The sequence below is a fragment of the Hippocampus comes genome, unplaced genomic scaffold (assembly GCF_001891065.2).
Source record: "Hippocampus comes isolate QL1 unplaced genomic scaffold, H_comes_QL1_v1.1 scaffold22, whole genome shotgun sequence".
NCBI classification, from domain to species: Eukaryota; Metazoa; Chordata; class Actinopteri; order Syngnathiformes; family Syngnathidae; genus Hippocampus; species Hippocampus comes.
Genome location: NW_017806175.1, coordinates 1,631,091 through 1,650,234, shown reverse-complemented (window position 1 = coordinate 1,650,234; position 19,144 = coordinate 1,631,091). Strand labels below are relative to the sequence as shown.

The following is a 19,144-nucleotide window of genomic DNA, read 5'->3' as shown; positions in this document are numbered from 1 at the left end:
GTCATTTTCATGCACTTTGAATTTGCGTTGTACCGTATTTTGAAGGCATTAAACATTGCCATAGCGATCGGAGTGTTGCGGCCAGATTAGACGTTCCTTGTGTTTATTATTATATTTCGTAAACGCCACAGTTTTCATGCAGCTTATACCATATAGTTTTGTTGTATTATTTCCGTCACACCTTAAATGCCGGTCCGTGAAAATATTGTCTGACATAAACCGGTCCGTGGGGCAAAAAAGGTTGGGGGCCCCTGCAATAGAGAACAGTCACATGCAATTCCAGAAGCAAGAATGGAAAACAGCGAGATGAACTGACGTTATTTGAACTTGGCCCCCTGCTTGGTGGGAGGGGGGGTTAACTTCCTGTTCTCTTCAGTCCACAGAGGACATTCACTAAATCTAAAATAATGCTGCACATACGAAGTCACCCACTTACTCCAACAATATTCATTCATTTGATGGGGCAAGTGCAAGCATACATTTTTCAACAATACTGCTTAGGCCATTACTGTTTATTGGAATAGTAGCATAATTTCATCAAGCGGGTTATGCTGCTGCGCTGTCAAGTGATAATTAAAAATATTGAACACAATTCACCATAATGACTGAGTTAGATGGTCAGAAAAGACTGCGTTATGACCTAGTTTTCAAACCAAAGTTAAGATAAAAGAGAGACACTATGGGGATTTCTTAGAATAGTTTTTCAAATCATTGTAATCCAGCTCTTGTAATAGAGAGCAATTGATTGTACGGGAGTCGGAACTAAGTCCTCATTATCCTCAAAGTCTTGCAGTTAATGAACAATGTGGGGGGGGGGGGGCTCTTCATCAAAAAAACCGTACAGCTAATGTTGCCTGCACAAGCCGAGCAAACCCGAAAAACAAATCGACAGGACATACATCACCAATTATCTACTAGCTGACACGACCTATTGCGTAAGCGTCAACATTCCTCGGGGCTGTTTAACGACACCCAAAGGGCTATTTAAAAATGGAAAATGGAAAAAAAAACCAAACACGTAGGAACGTTTGAGAGTTGAAACACGCCGGGGTCATTGAAGCTAATTGTGCTAATGAATTTCACCATCATCAAATTAGCACAACGTGATGCTAGCCAGGGACGTCTACTGGAGCGAATATTTATGACCTATAGGGCGTGGATTTATTTCGTTTAAAAAAAACACGCGTTTTGGTTTAGATGTTCGTTTACATCGATAAAAACAAACAACCGCTAGCGTAGCATCAATAAACCAATGAGTCTAGAACCACATAAACGTCGCTCGCGCCGAGGGCAAAGTCTTCCATCTTCCACCAACATGGCTGACCAAAGAGAAGGGGGGGAATCGTTTACCTGTGGACGCGTTCGTCCGCCAACAGCTCAACACAAGGACACCGACAGCCCAAAATAGCTTCATGGTGGACAATCTAGAACGTGTTCGACCACAGGTCGATAGATGCCGTCCACGCCGGGTTGATTTTGGCTGTGTTTGACGTCCTTTGCAGTTCGAGGCGCTGAAGCAAAATGTTAGCCAGCGGAGACGCTCGCCGTCCTCTAGCTGTGACTCACGCCCCACGCCGCACGTACACGAAACGTCACATAGGGGGCGTGGCCAAACAGTCTATTCCTAGACTGTACTGATGAAATATCCGAAAGTTCAGTTTTGTCGTACGTTAAAAAAAAAAAGAAATAATATTAATATATTAATTATGAATATATACGTGGTTTTGTAAAATTTCATTACGTCTTTGGGTATTAGATTTCCGTACAGTACTGTCTTCATTTCCTTTCGGCTTTTCCCTTCAGGGGTCGCCACAGCGAATCAGTTGCCTCCATCTAATTCTGTTTTGTCACAGAACTGCAAAACGAAAAATATAATTGCCACAGAAGGACAGTTATTCAATGATTTTGAGTATGCATTGTTTCAGAATGTGGCAAGAATAACCATGCAAGCACTACATGCAAACTCCACATAGGAACAAACTCGGATTTGAACATCCAACCTCAGAACTGTGAGATGAATGGGGTAACCATTTTACGCTTTGTTGTTTAAAAGAACATACAATCGAAATCCATTCATCATCCTAGCCGCTGACCTCCATCTGAATTATTCATTTAAAAAGTAAAATTTAAGCTATTTATAAGAAATTTTATCTGTGCTGTATGTTGCACATACAGCGCATTTCACAATAAAGTTGTACTCGACTTGATTTTAAAAATCAAACAAATGAACATGTTTTACACATACATTATGATACATATGAATTATGTCATTATGAAGCTGCTTGACCCAGGTGAAAGGGCCAATCATTCATCGCAGACTGAATTGCATTGTTTAAAAGTTTGAATAGTTTCATGTAGTGAAGCCAAGCTATTTTCTCTCCTCATAAAACTGGTCACGTTGATAAGAACACTCCTTTGTAATTGAAGCCCTTTGATGCTGAGAGGAATGATACAAAATGGAGGAAGTACACACCCTTGATGGCCATACAATTAAAAAGGAAGCAGAATTGATGGCTTCATTCATGCTGGCAAGAATCTGACAAGAGCCCGAGCACTCGAAAATAACAAAACAATCTCAAAAATCTTACTCTACTTTGAAGCTGCTTCCCTCGGAGTTTGTCGGCATCAGGGTTTGAAATGGGTTCCATTTCCAGAGTGTATTGACTACATTATGAAACGTTTTATTGCTTGAGCAGTCAAATATTGTTAGCAAAGGACTTTTGATGTATTATTTTAAAAAATGGTGTTACAAGTGTTGATTATGTTGCAGTGTGGCACAAATTAGAGACAAGAATGATGTGTCTTGAGTGTTTTGACCCAGAGCTCTTTATTTCATACATGATCATACTGCAAATCAAAAGGCAATCTTAGAAAAGAGCTCACTTTCCACTGAGGTTAAACCACACTTGAAATGTTCCAACTACATGGGCGATACAAGAGATTTTTAGGCATTGCAGATAAAATATAAAAACGGTTGTGTATGTGGAAAGCAAGTTTTTATGTAAAAATATGCTTGGGTCTTAAGTTAAAACTGAAAGTGGATCCTTGATAGTTTAGTCATTGCAAAATTCCAAACAAAAGGAACCATAGAGAAAAATTAGGTGCTTGGTAAAGTTCTGAGATATGAATGCTCCTCTTAAAATGTTCATTTTGCTTTTCACACTGGCAAAAACAGTTCAATTCCAAATGGTCTAGCATGAGGCATCCTTTGAAGTCTTTTGCATGCTTCCCCACATTGTCCCCGACAAAAGCTTTCTTCCACGGAGCCTCCATCCAGTTTTTTTTTTTTTTGAATCCCTGATGGATTTAATAAAACAGGAGCAACTGGACATCACGTCTTCCTTACTGCTGAATGGGTGCTCTTAATGAGACAACAGACTGAGAACCAGGTTTTCTCCCCCTTTTCGGGGAAGCAAGCAAGGCCGTAGCAGCAGTGGACCTCCAGAAAAAAAAAAAAAAAGATGGAGACGGGTATGAAATGCTTCTCTAAGAGTTGTCAGTGGAGTTCTCGTTACTGGTGGAGCTGGAGGAATGCGGGGTGGAGGAAGACGACGAGGACGTTGAGGAGGTGGAGGAAGATGAGGAGGTAAAGTTCATCCCTGATAATTCTGGAGGGTTAGTTGCCGTGTTCTGGCCGCTCAAGCTTTTCCTGCACACCGGACACGTGTCGTGCTGGAGACAGTGGCGGAGAAAGTTAAAAAAAAAAAAAAAAAAAAATTATATATATGTCATTTCCTCAAATAGGAATAGATGCCGTGCGTCACATACACAAGGACAATAAAGAGCTCCCTGCTGAGCCCATTTCAGTTCTGTTGCCAAACAAAACAGTCGCCGCAATGAAGGCACGTAAACCGTTTGTCTGTGAAGTCTCCTTGCAAAGTCTGAAAGCTGAATTGACGGCAGTTACCCCTTGTTACACGTGAACAAAGCCACTTCCAAAGAAGTTGGGAGGTTGTGTTAAACAAACGGAGCACAAAGATTTGCAAATCACGTTCAACCTATATTTCAGTGAAACACATACAAAGACAAGATGTTTAATCTTCAAACTGAAACTTCAAACTGAGAATTGTATGGCTGCAACACATTCCAACGATGCTGCCACAACACAAGTTCAACTTTTTTGATTTTAAGCAAATAATAATCATCAGTTTGAACATTAAACATCTTGTCTTTGTAGTGGTGTATTCAATGAAACATATGTTGAACACGATTTGCAAATGATTGCATTCAGTTTTTATTTACGTTTAACACAACGTCCCAACTACAATGCATTTGGGTTTGTATGATATGGGAAGAAAAAAAAATGACGCTATGAGTCTATCACGCGTCATCTAAGCTTGAGTGGTTTGATTTGATTTTCGGTTTACAATGCTTGACTTGGGGCAGCGTGGTATGCTAGTGGTTAGCACTTTCGCTTCACAATCGCAAAAGTTCTGGGTTTGAAACGCAGCTCCCATTTGGACTTTGAATGGTCCTCCTGCTTTCGCCGACATTTCAAAAACACGTATGGAGATTTCCTCACAATGTGCTGTGCTCCACCCACGCATCCTGTTCAATCTGATGGCAGAACATTTCCAGAGTTCACGGCAATCTCTTACCTGCTCTAGCCAGGGGACAATGCAATCGTTGTGGAACATGTGATTGCACGGCAACTGCCTCACGTTTTCTCCCACGCTGTAATCTTCTTTGCACACAGGACATTCCAACCCTGAAGCTGGAGGACATGGCACATAATATAGCAACAACTTACAAATGACAATTGTATAGTATAATACGTGAAGTGGCTCCGAGGGGCCCTTTTTGCTGAGCAAGCTGATTTAAACATCTATTCCTTGAGCTTGAGTTGTGTGCAATTTATAAGTGGATGCATTTTCTTTTTTTTTTGCCAAGTAGTTTATGAGCAGACAAATCTGTTCAAATGACAAACAGATATTGACTTGTTTTTCTGTCTCATTGAGTCTGCAACTATTGTCTGTCACGCACACCTTTTTTTTTTTTAATCTTACACTGTTTCTGTTAACAAATGTATTGTACCATGTCTTACTTATTTATTGCTATAGTTTTGTTGATTCTGCAAATCTGATTTTGCTTCAATACATAACAATTCACATTGTGCTTTTTGTGAGGCCAAACAATTTTTGGGGAGGTTTCTGGTGCCCTGTTGATGAAACAATTTCATCAGCAAGGTCCTGAAATACACCAACGTTGAGTGATTAAAAACGTTAACCACCGAGTGCGTAGAACAAATATGATTAACACGTCTTGATTGATCTTGCATTCAAAACATTTCAATTGTGAAGAGAGTATATGGACATGCTGTATATCAATATCAAGACTTTTTTTTTTGCTCCACACTTACCAACGTGTTCCTCTGTAACTAGGACTGACGGTAGATTTTTTATTTTATCTCGATCAGCAGGCGGAGGCCCCGTGTTCTCAAACTGGTTTAATAACTGAAAATGAGGACAAAACACATGCTGTTTAGACACCCAATGCACTGGGAAACCGTATTTCAAGGTTAAATAGAAAATGACGGGAAATACCTGCGTTATAATCGCATCTAACCCGTTAGCACCCCATGCATAATCCATAGGATTTGAATGAAGAACACCCCTGTGAAATGGGAGCATTAAAACCAATCAAAGTTGAGTTATTGTTTTCGCTACTAGAGACGGACAAGAGGAATACTGTATTCTTTTTGATTTGGGAATATTCATAATTTTGTCGCTCATGCTGAATGTGTATCAGTCACCTATTGTTGTAGTCACTATGTGTTGTCGCAATGAAGGCATTACGGATTTCACTACTTGGCAGCAGCCATCAGAGGGTGCAATTGATTCAGGCCCTAAATGTTTGCCACATAGTGCAAAAGAAGAGTATCTTTTTTTTCATAATAACACCGGATTGTAATTTCTTACTGGAAAGGCGTAACAGCAGAAAATATGCTTTCTTTAATATTCTCTGTGGCTGCATGTTGGACAAGTAGTTAGCACGCCTGCCTCACAGGTCGGTTCAGTGTCGCGATGTTCTCCATGTGCTGGTGTGGGTTTCTCGGGGTACTTCGGATTCTCACATTCACAAAAACGTTCATGGTATGTTCACCAAAGATTGTAAATTGTCCACAGGACAGAATGTGAGTGTGAATGGTTCGTCGAAATGGACCCTGTGATTGGCTGGGTCCCAAAAGTCTGCTGAGTTAGGCTCAAGCTCAACCATAATGTGGACAAGCGCTACAAAAAATGGGTTGATCCTATCATCTGCTATTTCAAGTGAGTATAAAAATATGTACAAATTGATCATTTCCAATTCATCACTGAAGGTACAAACACTCACCAGGGTCCAACACCAATATTTGGCATTGCGGTAGGTGCAATGATTCCATTTACTAGCTGCTGAATGATTCTACAAGCACAAGGAGAGGAGAGCGATCAGAAAGGATATGTGAAAACAAGGCATGGTTGTATCTGTTTGTATGACACTCACCCCTCTAAAGTCGGAACACCCTCATGCCTGCCGGGCTGCCGTCTCGAGCCGTGACGACTCCTTGGCTGCCTGGCACTGTAGCGCTGCCGCGACGTGTTCTCCCTTTCTTGCCGGCTCTCGGCATCACGGTTGTCCTCCGCTCCGTGTGCGGCTCCGAAGTCGAAGGCGTCATCGAAGACGCTCAGCGAGAATTGGCCGTAGCCTGACGGGAATGTGAACAAGTGCTGGTCTGCATTCTGGAGGAAGACATTTGGGCACCAAGGAAGGGGAATTTTAAAATCTCCAACACCTAAAACGCAATGCTAAATTCACACTTGATCAGATTACATTTGATTAGCGCGAACCCTGATGCATTTGATATAGTTGAGCTAAAATCTATACAGAACACAGACCAGTGTTAAAATGGCAGCAAAAAGCATAGGGGCATAAATAGAAGGGGTCATCTGTTTCGTATTGATGACCGAGAAGTCTTTTTCTTTTTTTTTTTACAAAAAATATGAACTATACTGGAGTTATGACTTAAAAACTGAGTTAGCGTAGGTCATTAACAACGTAATTTGATTTTGTATAAATTCGGGTGGCGTCACCACCATATAAAAAGGAAGTCCGGTTGCCATGAGACAAAGACCCCTTGTATATCCATTCGAACCACCATGTTTTTTTCTTTTTGCTGGTCTCTGAATGTGACATCCAAGATGGTAAGAAAAAAAAAAAGAATCAATAAATAATGATGTAATCGAGCAGACAACTTTTTTTTTTTTGCAATACGTCACAATGAGGCGCTGACCTTAAGCATATGTGTGAAAAATGCCAGAGTGAGCCTGACCAAAACGTTGCAAAGCACATGTACTGAACGACATGTGTGAAGACTGGCATTTCTGTTGACCGTCAACTCGAAAGACAATACAACAACATTGGCAGAAGTCTTTGCACATTGACTGGCATCAGTGTTAATGCAGGATTGTTAACCTCACATCATTCCTCATCAAGCACCGAAGTCCACTTCTTGAGAAGTTAGTCAAGTTGACGGTTCAAGGAGACATATTATGCGCCCCCCGCCCCCAGTTCCCAACAGTTCCTGTGTGACTTAACATGTTTTTGGACATGCTTTCATCAAAAATACCAAGAAGAATTACACTACATTTGAAAGCCTTTTGTAGGGACGCACCGATTCCTCTTTTAAAGACCAGGCTCAAGGACAAGTACTTACATGTAAGTGCACGCCGATGCCCAACTATTGTTATATCATTTTTCTCTATCTTATTGCTATTAGATTAATGCCATTTATTACCCAGTCTATGGCATTTTCTATTATGTGTAGCATGAAGCTAGCAGTGATGAAGCTCAGGGAGGACCAAAGTAATACAGTGTGAATGAATATGGCGGCCTGGTACTGGGTGTCGTCGTTTTGGAGCCTTTTTACAAATCCAATTAAGAATCTAGATGGGCCGTATCAGCATCAATACTGATATTTGTGCATCCATAATTTTGAATCTTGATGAAATCAGCAATTTTCAAGGCCAATCTCGTGCACGTAAGTCACTGTTCATCTTGCCCCATATACCGCTGTCCCAATGGCGACAATGGGCTTCATTAACACAATACCCAGAGTCTAAAAAAGCAGCCGAATTACACTTGATCTTTCGTGTGCTGATCAACATGGTACAGCTGTGCTTACCTTTTGACTTTGATATACTGTACTTTATCGTTTTTGACACTAGTCTGGTTGTCGCTCGAAAGTGGCAGATCTTCACCAAGCCTAACTTACAAGTCATGGGTGGAGAAACTCGGTTTGGGGGTTACTATGTAAATTAGCCCTACAGAACGGCTTGCTCACACACGTTATTGAAAATTGGCAGCAAACAAAAGATTTACTGGTGAGTGTAATTTCAACTTGATTGCTGGCCTGCCACTCCACAGACTCGAGTATTTGTATACAAGCAATTAAAAAGTCAATTTTCCATAATATGTCTCCTTTAACACAGAATGTGATGTAAGTAGAGAATGAGTTAGGAACCTCAAATGGTTGCTGGTTTTGTGGCCCGCTGGAGATGGTAGACGCGGAGCCATTGTCAGCACTAGATGGGAGACAGATAGTTGACGTGTTATGTGTCGTTATATAGGTTTTTTTTGTTTGTTTTGTGTTTTTTTAAACACACCAATAGGGCTTGTGTGTTTAGATTCCTATTAATGTCAAAGCAAATCAATTAGCATTCCATTTCAATGTAACCTTACCACTTCCACACGACATAAATGTACAGTTATGATTGTTATTTCATTTTATACATTTTGACATAATTGACCAATATAAGGTGTGCCTTATTTGTATGGCGCTAAGCTTTTTTTTAAAAAAAACAACGCATACCTTCTTTCTTCCAGCAGCTCCTCGATGAACCCCGACTCACATCTAGGACATGTGTATTCCTTAATAAATAAATACAAAAACAATTGTGGAACATCCCTAATCATTGACATTACATTCACATTTAAAAGAACACTTTTGGGGACAATGTGCTTCTAAAGTGCCCCAAACTGTAGGATTTCAAACCGTCATCATATGTGACACCGATTTCGCAATATTGCAACATCAGCGATGCAAGAGAAGTCGGCATTTATCCGCTTTGCCTGTCATCTTGTATGCAGCCAAAGTGTATAAGTTTTACTTCTATCGACTATCATATCATTAAATTCTTTTTGGTAACAGATAAGGGCCTCCACCATCTTCCATTTTGACTCTATTGAGGTTTCCCGACCAGTGGCGTGCGGTATTGTTCATTACTGGTGAGCAGTTTTGCCACCAAGAAAAAGAAACTTAGTTACTTGACATTAGAAATAACAAAATTAGATTACAAGTTACTTTAATAGTCATATTCAGCAGATACTGACAACCCTGTTGGACATAAAAATGACACCTGGTTTCGCCACTAAAATTGGAAGTGCATTTTTTATAATGACATTTAAGAAGAAAATTCATTTTTATTAAAAATAATTTTTTAAACATGTTTTTATTTAAAGAAAAACAATGAGTCTTTCTTGTATTTCACCTCGGCATAAATGGGTTACTTGTTTTTACATATTAAAAAATATATTTGACTTAACACAAATACATTTTTAAATAAAATATACAATTAACATTTAATGTTGCAATGGCAAAACTTAACATAAAGTACATGGTTTATAAATTGATTACATTTAGTCTTGAAATCCTGACATCACTTTCAAGGTGAAGTAAATATACACTGCATGTTTTGTGAGTTTGATAAGTAGCTCTAGTCTTGATTACTTGACTGGAAAAAAGTAACGCATTCGATTGGCCAAAATTTAAAAAGGGGCAGATTTTGCAGGACCGCATCACTTAGCCTAACTAGCAGTGTTGCGGGTAAGTCATTTTACCCGCAACACCGCTAGTGAGGCAAACTGCAACCTCTCTTATGTGAGGTCATGCATGCGTCAAGTGCCTGCGCTATCAATATACAGTGTATGTATACATCGTCTCTCATAGACTCCTCCTGGAAGATTTCTTCCAGCATAGTTGGCAGCTTGATCATCAAGGTCATCTTGATTTTACACACGTCTTCAAAACAACTCCCCTTAATCGAGGCTTGGGAATAGTCTGGCCAGGTGAATACAGAGGTTTGTCGGGAATAGTCTGGTCAGGTGTATACAGAGGTTTGTCCAATACGGCTCTGCTCTTCAACCAGGAACTGATGCTCAGGGCAGGTTGAACAGCTATGAGTTGTCCTGCCACAACTAGACTGCCTCTTCCCACGCACTGACCATATCCAACATACTGCCTGTCCCACATTGGAGGGAAAAACTCATAATTTGGGTTTGCATTGTATCGTGTATGACAGCTCTCGGGGAACTTTTCTAACGAACTCCATAAGTAATGTATACGATCACTGATGCAGCATCTGGATGGGATCATTCGAGAACGTGACACCTTGTTTAGCTTGATGAATGGCACCATGACAACAAAACGCATCGACTTTATTTTAGGGTCATAACGGAGTTCACGATGTTGTTTCAGCAAATGAGTGACGTAACCTGTTAAACTCAACACGGCATTGACGTTAAAGTCGTCACAGACACACACAACAAAAACGTACCATAATAAACAGCTAAACGTCAATTTAAGAAGTCGATATTAAATTGACAGCAAACTTTTTAGAAACCGAGGAACGTCGCTTCCTTCTTTACAAGTGACCCAAATTTATATTTTAAAACGCATCGCGTTTTGCATGTAAAACCAGGTTTAAAGATAGCACGCTTGCCATTAGCATTACATTTAAAACAGGACATCGTAGCCGTTAGCGTGCTAACGTTTGGCACCGATGACGAAATGGCCCTCTACAAACGTCACAAAGCATCAAACGTGTGTTGAATACGCTTGGACGTTTTGTACATTAACGTATTGTCGGCAGGACTTACGGGAAGGCGAGGGTTGATCTCAGCGGTACATCTGTGACAGAAGAACCGGCTAGGCCACGGATGTGCTTCGGCCATCTTTTAGCCTCTGAGGCGGAGAGGCTGGAGCAAGTATGGGGCACCACAGAGGACAATATTTTCACTGCACACACTCCCCAAACCGGACAAAATAGCATTTATCCCAAAAGAGAACAAATACATTTACAATCGAATGTGTTTTGCTATCTATTTTGGCTGAAGGCTATAACTAACGAGATTTAATAAGACTGTAGGAAACACGATTCATACAAATAGTACGCACCCTTTTTTTCCCAAACAAATGAGATTATAATGGGACTCTCAATTTTTATTTTCATTTATTTTTAATTTATGTAACCGAATTTAATCTCCGTGTTGACAGTTAGGCGTTTGTAGCATACACACAATGTTGCCACAAGATGGCGGTCGTGTGAATCTAGTGGCTTGCAGCGTTTAATTTTAAATTTACAATCTCGCTCTTTATAAGGGGTGGATGTACTTTTTATAGATTCTCTTTCACTTGCCACATTAATTAGCTTTCATGGGAAGCAATTAATGTAATCACGTTGACCGATTTGTATCGCCACCATGGTGTAAAACTTGGTATGTGTTTGTCTGGAACCTGGTTCTGCTTTTCCCACTGCATTTAGGCTACTTTTCTATTTTATTTACCAATTAAATTAAAGTGTTGCTGTTGTTTTTTCTTTTTTCTCGGAGCAATTCTTTCAAAAGTGTTCTGTGAAAATAAAACCAAGATCACGCCTGGACAAAAACAGTAACAAATGGAATTAGATGTAATAAGATAAGGTAGATGTAATGCAATTAGATGGAAAAGTCGTTGCTGTTCCTTTTTATTTTTAGACTGCATTTGATTCAGGAACTCTTTACCGTAAGTTAGATTTACTGCTATAAACACACAAGGGTAGTGTCTCACTTGTCTGGCTCAAAAGCAAGTAGGAGTGCTCACACGAGCGCCTCATCAGCCAATCCCATCTCCCTGAGCAACTGGCCTGATGTCTGTATACATAATATGCCTCGTAACATTTTTTTTTAGGTTGGAATCCTTTGGGATTGAATAACAATCATACAAACAAGGGCTCTTACTTTAAATTTAAAGTTCCTTTAGTACCAGAAAAAATGGGGAGAAAAGTACATACAGCTTCCATGTCCTTTTTTGTACTCTTTGGCATGTAGCGTTGACAAGTGGAGGGACTGTTGGATTGTTTATTCAACTGCAGATGGCGTAGGTGTACAAAATCATGTCTGTTCCCACATAACGTATGCTGATCAATACTGAAGTGCTTTACAGCACGGTTGTAAACCTCCACACTTAGACTCATCTGAGTGACTGCTTATGTTTCTCCCTCTCGGTGGGTGCTGCTGTTTTGGTTTGTAAAGAAGTTGAAATGGGGTCAGCAATAAGCAATTTACAGTGTGAGATCTTTACACTTAGCGATACTACACAATATTTTCATCCTTTTCCTTTAACAGTGAGCGAGCGATAATAGCTGACATTTGGGTGACAGGGGGGTGCACATCCTGGACTGGTCACCTCTCAAACACAGGCCACATCGACAATCATTCACCCTTATAGAAGTTTTAGGCTCTTCAAGGAATCTAAAATGAATGTTTTTGGAAAGTCCAAGGAAGACTCCTGTGATTCCTGAAAAAAAATATATTGGTAAAAGTAAAGCAATTGCTGGTGAATGTATTCGTACTAAAGCAAATTTTAGAGAATTAAGAATCTCATCTCTCCTGTATTATGGTCCATGTGTAAACTAAACTGTTGTGAGAATGAAAACAAACATAGTGGAGACGACTGTAGATAAAGAGTGGATGTTTCCTCCGGTGCGAGGCTGTGGATGTCGTGTCTAGCGCGTCTGCTGTTGTGTCTGCGGGGTCCATGTGGGAGCAGAAGAAACCTGTCTATCCCATGGGTCCAGATTAGAGAAGGTCTGACAGCACGGAGGTTTGCTATGTCTACCCGTCTGAGGTCATCTATTGTCTCTTTGTGCCCTGGTGTGTCACCGGCCTTCCAGTCCAACGCTCATCGCAGCCATCAGCCATCCAAATGTGGCCAGGGAGTGACTGCGGGTCAGCCGGCGGTCATGTCAGCCACACAAAACAACTCCGAGCATACCGTGGGATCTTTTCACACCCTTGCTGCTGGATTTCACTGTAAGAACCCCATTACTTGGTGGGTAATTTACACTCAATGCAGAGGTGGACAAACACGGACTATTGGTAGTTTCAGTTATACTTGCTTGTCACTTGTTGGAGGAATCAAATTTGCGCTTTTCAAAGCCAAATTCAAATATCATTTTAGTTTTATGTCTTTGGAAACAAGGCTCCCGATCAATGGTATGCTTTTTACTGTGATCTGCCACATTGTTTCATTTACAGTTTAGTCTTGAAAGCCAACAAATTGCTGCTGTCAAGAGCAGACGCTGGTTCTGGAAGGCTATCCTAAAGTTTCTGAACCCTCCAGCAAGGATTTCCTTACATGATCATAAACTTAAACACCTCCACATGAAGATAGACACACTCGCACACACACACGTACACAGTAAAAAAAAAAAAAAAAAAAAAAAAAAAAAGCCACCCACTGGCTGGAACTTCCTGGGCCTCTTTCATGCGTCAATTGTTTTGAGTCCCGCTTGATTGAGACTCTGTTTGGCCAGATACACCGCTGTTTGACATTGTGTCACCAGAGTTGTGCATCCCACACGAAAACACAAACTGAGTAACGTGTTCCAGGATGATATCGCCACAGTAATACAGTGACGCATTAAGTGTTTTGGGATGACGTGCGCCAAAGCAGCAATCAAAATATAAATGTTTTAAGAGGAACATATGTGCGCTATTAGCATCGTAGTGGCGCTTATTCCCTGCACGCTAGGGTGAGACTGCACTGGTGATAAATTGGGATTGTCCTCGGTATAGGTGGGCAGAAATGTACGCAGGATACCGTTACTTTCGAATAATAAAAAACTCAAAGGTAAAAAGTGGTCCTTCAAATAATTACTTCACTAAGACTATACATTACGGATTGCTTTACACTGTTTTTTTGAATGCACACAAACCTCACTTCAGGAACCAACAGAGCTCAAATGGGTCAATACTTAGCATTGCTCAACAAGGTAAGAAATGATTAATTTCGACATGTGCAATGAAAATGGTCATTAATAAGATCTGTTTATGGGTTACTTTTGGAATATTAAACATCCCAGGTTAAACGGACTCATTTTAAGGGTGAAAAAGCACAAATATTAGTTTATTGTCATTAAAATGGTTAACTTTGACAAAGTTGTAGTTTCAATTAAAATGGTTAATAATGCTTATTGGAATACTTTGAGGCTATTCAGCACAGCCCGGGTCAAACTGACCCATTTTAAAGTTTAAAAAGGAAAGGAAAGGAAAAAAAAAAAAGGACATACAGAATTTTGCAAACGTGTCATCAACAGACAATTACAATGGTTCATTTTGACATTAATTGAAAGCGGTTAATAATGTTGATCAGGTTTTTGTCATTAAACATATCCTGGGTCAAATTGACCCAGAGACATTATCTAACAGGGTTAAAGGACATCTGGTCCGTTAGGGTTAAAAGCACAGTCAGATCAATACAATTCCTTGTTTTATAACAGCTAGTCACGGCATTCAGGATTTGAAATGAGCCCAAACCTCATCACTTTTGTGTCTCAAATATTTGATCGGCTATCAGGCCTATCAAACCTCAATCTGAGAAATAGCGCAAGTACGATGGGAAACAAGGCCAAAACAACAAGAAAGAAGAACAAAGAGGAATGTGTAAATGACTGCCTTCTGGTGTGCCTGGGCTAATATCTTTGCCATCAATCTTCTATTTGTGTGCATGTGTATGTGTATGTGTGTTTGGCTTTCTTATGCATGCGTGCGATTGTAATCCCTCTGCGTACTTGCACGACATACAATCTATTCAAGCATGCGGATGGATTTGATTTCACTCTCTTTGTTTTTGTAGGCAGCTTGAGCATCATGCACATAAGACAATAAAATACTGACAAAAAATGTGCCTTCTGTATTCATTGCTCTTCCTGACAGGTTTCATAAAACAGGAGCTGAAGCGCTAACCAAGTGAAACAAACTGCTGACGTGTACCAAATAACATGGAAAAAGTAGCAGGTCATTATCTAGCTTCATCTTACTCTCCATATTTTGTGCTTCATAACCCCCCACATATTTTTAATGTTAGACAGGTCTGGACTGCTGGCAGCCCACACTTTTACGAGGAAGCTACACTGTTGTAATGCATGCAGAATGTGGCTTGGTAATGACTTGCTAAAATAAGCAGGGATGTTCCTGAAAAATACGTTGCTTGGTTGGCAACATATGTTACTCCAAAATGTTTATGTGCCTTTCAGCGTTAATGGTGCCTCCACAGATGTACAAGGCTGATCCTTTTTTTCTCTTTGGCCCGAAATACATGATGTCCATGATTTCCCAAAACCAATTAAAATTTGGACTCGTCAGACCACAGCACACTTTTCCACTTTGTGTCAGTACTTTCTGGATGTTGTTGATTTGTGGCTTTTTTAATTTGCATTTGAAGATGTCGCTCTTGACCTGAGTCAAGAGTGATACACTGTAGACTGATGTAACAGAATCCGGTAATTTTCCAAAATAAAACATCTATCAGATTCCGAAATAAATAAAACAGAAGTAATGTAAGTCATTTATTCTTTCTTTGCGGCCCGGTACCAAATGACCCATGGACCGGTGCTGGTCCGCAGCCCGGTGGTTGGGGACCACTGCTTTACACGATGATGCCAATCTTTAATCCACTGTCATTCTAGGTTGGTTTTACATGCATATGAGCAGAGATTTCTCCAGATTGTGCACAACTGAGCCTTTCAGGGGATGCTCCTTTTATACCCTCTCATGACACTCACCAGTTTCCAATTAACCTGCTCCCCTGTGCAAAGTTCCAAATGGTTGTTTTTAGAGCATTCTGCAACTTTCCCGGTCATTTATTGCCTCTGCCTTACTTCCCATTTTTGGAACATGCCAATGGAAAATGAAGGAATACTGTATTTGAAAAAAAAATGTTGAAAGGGATGTGCAGATCATTGGGTTCTGTTTTGATTTACATTTTACACAATGTCCCCACGTCATTGGAATTGTAGTTTTTATTTGGGCCTTGAGCTGGAAAAGTTCGAGAAAAACAAAGCCTGATTGCAAAGTAAGCAAAAAAAAAACTAATCCCAGTTTCCACTCGAAACAAGCATGTAACTGGGCCAAAGCTTGTAAATAGAACAAGGTGGCCTGGTTTTCAGGCAGAAAAAAAAAAAAACCTAAAAATGCAAAATGAAAATTATGTACGTGGCTCAAGGTTACTTTCCAAACCGCAATTTGCGCAATGACTTTCCATGTGAATGTAGCTTTGTGATGAGGTAATGTCACAACTCTCACCAGAAAGCGTTCAACTATCAGGATAGTACCAAACTTCTGTTCCAGTAGAGTATGGCATTTATTTATTCTTATTTATAACTCCTTTTACACTGCCTTGAAATGGCAACCATTTGTTCATTTCTCTGTATTGAACAATTATATTGATAAATGACAAAAAGGATGTTTTTTTTTTTTTTTTTTTTTACATGAATTATAAAATGGTTTCATGATACTGGGAAGCATTATTAATATAAAAATTGATGGCGTGAGGAAGATCTGGCATATTTTTTCGTATTTCCTTTGTCATTCTTCTTTGGACGAGGGGGACAAAGTCAAGGCATTTTTAAAAATATGTTTTCCCTGTGTCATTATGTTTAAAGACACAGACATAGAAGTCAGCCCCGCATAGTTCCACCTTTATTTATAAAGGTGACCCAACATTCTTCTGTGTTTTGTTTTTAAAAGCAGCACCAACCGAGTGGGAGGAAAGAGTCAGGTTTGTTTTTCTGCCATTTTTAAAACGTCGACCTGGTGTTTCGTAAAATTCAAGTACAAAGTTGGCTCAGCATCTTTCCAGCTTTTTTTTGGGGGGGTGAAAATGACCCAACGCTTTTCCTGCTTTCGTTCGTATTTTTTCTGAAATTGACCCGCCATTAGTCGACCACTTTTCCGATGTTGACCCAGCATATCGTTGTTTTGTATAAACATCTCCAACTGGGGGGTGGGGGGTGGGGTTGTCAAAGTCATTTCCTCCTTTTCCAGGTTGTTACTTGGCATAAACGGAGCATAGCAGACACGAAATGAGGAGCAAAGTCAGCTGAGTATTTTTACGCATTTTTAACCTAGAGACCACACTTTTAATGAATGAGGTCACCAAGTTGTCCCGGCTTTTTTCCCCACCTTTTTTCGGAAGTCGACGTAGCATACGTTCAGGATTCCGCAAATTATTTTTCCAACTTTTTTTTTTCTGAAATTTGGCTGCCATGTTCCTCTTTTTTTCTGTTTTTGCTCTTGTTTTATGATGAGAGGGAAGAAATTTCATCTCTGCTGTATGTTACACATACGTACAGCACATTTGACAAGAAAGTTGTATTCAATTCAATTCAATTCAATTCATTGTTGTTTTTTTAGGGAGTACAAAGCAACATTTCCCCACCTTTTTTTTCCTAAAAATAGCAATGTCACAGAATGGGTGAACAATGTCAGCCTGTGGGATAAATGTTAAATTGACCAATTTAGTTCGACATTGGGTGTTGCACTGTAAATGAATTTTATCTATCTATATATAAACAAAAAACACATGAAGGAAAACAATTCAATGAGCCCCCGAAACCTCAAACGCATGCAGCGTGTGGGCTGACGTGCGCGAATATGGATTAATATGCGGGCAAATTTATGACCTTGGAAATAATATCTGCTTGCAGATACACTGCGACGGCGGGGTCCGCTCTGATATGTATTAGTTTCAGCTGTGGGTTGTTTATGGTACAATGCGGTGGCGCTTCTTTCTCCGGAGGCCGGGTGGTCCGCAGGGCCCACTTTCATCACATGCTCATTCGCGAACTTGATGTTGTCTGTCTGACTTACTGGAAGCGGGAGGGGGAAATTTGCAGAAGTGCCGAGGATCGCATGTGGATGTCATTGACGTGTCACGGCATGAGGAGCGGCCTCCGGAATTGTAATGTAACTTTGGTTAATCTGACTAATACGCTTGTTAAAGAGAGGTGAGCACTAGCTGGGTAGCCAACATCAATGTCACAAGCACACACACACACAAGCACACACATCATCATACAAAAGACACACACAACAAATTGACGCTTTGCCACGATGCACGTATAATCGAAAAACAGAATCATTAGACCTTCTCACCATGATGTCACATTTGTGAGGAAGGCCCTCCATCTACTCTGCATTCCCAACATCCACTGGATTTGTCTTCCTCTTCCACATGTAACAAAAAAATAAAAATAAAAATCTTGGAGTATACAACAGTCACTTAGATAAATATTGGGACATGGACATTATTCTCATATTTTTGGCTCTTTTGGATTTGAAATGGAACAAACAGGAAGTGCTTTAGCTGAAGACTTGTAGTGTGTTTCTGTCGAAATCAGGTGAAGAGTGCAGGAATGACTACGGCTTGTATATCCGGGGCTTCTTACTAACCTTTTTTCAGTAGGAGCAACAATGGCCCCTAATCTGAAATTTTAGGTGTGCAATTAAAAAAATTAGGAGGTGCACTACAATCACAAATTGTCTCGCAGCATAAATGTCCACATTTCCACTCATTTTCACTCTTATTTCTGGTAAATGGGCAGAAAGGTGGAGCATAGTTTTTTCAGAAACAAAAAATATTCAAGAATAAAATAAAAATCCATCAATAAATTGGTCAAACATGCACGAGAGGATGAGAACTGTAGTTACACAATCTCAAATTTTAGGGTCAAAATGCCTCAAAGTGGAAGTCTAATGTTCTATGCGGCCCTACTAGTCTAAATATTACATTTGTGGAACATGAAGGAGGCAGGAAAATCCACCCCTTTTTACCCACCTCAGTGGGCGGCCATTTTGTCGCTTGCGATCCACTGAAAATGACATCACAGTTGCTCAGGGCTCAGGTAATGATCAATCACGGAGATTCTTGAGACGTTCGCAAGCTGACAAAAGCAAGTGGATGAATTCTAAAGCGATGGTCTCTGCTTATATTCAGCCAAATGCTCCAGAAATTTCTTGAACGGCGCTTGACAGTGCAAATGGACGATCACCTGACGCATACCGTGAA

The 19,144-nt window shown here is 40.2% G+C and overlaps 2 protein-coding genes and 1 long non-coding RNA gene across 7 annotated transcripts in view; 1 reads left to right on the top strand and 2 right to left on the bottom strand.

Moving 5' to 3' along the window:
• Positions 1-1,568, bottom strand: part of bsg (basigin) — a 12,410-nt gene extending 10,842 nt beyond the window's left edge. For all 3 annotated transcript variants that reach the window (XM_019896769.1, XM_019896770.1, XM_019896771.1), the window contains exon 1: positions 1,351-1,568. In XM_019896769.1, the coding sequence (XP_019752328.1) occupies positions 1,351-1,414 (64 nt within the window). In that variant the 5' untranslated portion in view covers positions 1,415-1,568. The remainder of the gene's footprint in view (positions 1-1,350) is intronic.
• Positions 1,569-2,803: 1,235 nt separating this feature from the next.
• On the bottom strand, positions 2,804-11,010 carry LOC109532113 (E3 ubiquitin-protein ligase RNF126). Its single transcript, XM_019896768.1, has 9 exons — positions 10,915-11,010; positions 8,849-8,907; positions 8,501-8,561; positions 6,484-6,719; positions 6,334-6,402; positions 5,544-5,613; positions 5,360-5,453; positions 4,599-4,714; positions 2,804-3,672 (listed from the first exon to the last, which is right to left on the bottom strand). The coding sequence occupies exons 1-9, from the start codon at positions 10,987-10,989 to the stop codon at positions 3,487-3,489; spliced, it is 966 nt and encodes a 321-aa protein (XP_019752327.1). The 5' UTR covers positions 10,990-11,010; the 3' UTR covers positions 2,804-3,486.
• LOC109532115 (uncharacterized) lies at positions 10,946-18,144 on the top strand. 3 transcript variants are annotated; one of them, XR_002171315.1, is made up of 4 exons: positions 10,946-11,022; positions 12,969-13,126; positions 13,333-13,495; positions 18,122-18,144. It is a non-coding gene; the product is annotated as an uncharacterized LOC109532115 (long non-coding RNA). The 3 variants fall into 3 exon arrangements; XR_002171317.1 differs by lacking the exons at positions 13,333-13,495; positions 18,122-18,144 and adding an exon at positions 17,122-17,337; XR_002171316.1 differs by lacking the exon at positions 18,122-18,144 and having other exon boundaries at positions 13,333-13,553.
• Positions 18,145-19,144: the final 1,000 nt, after the last annotated feature.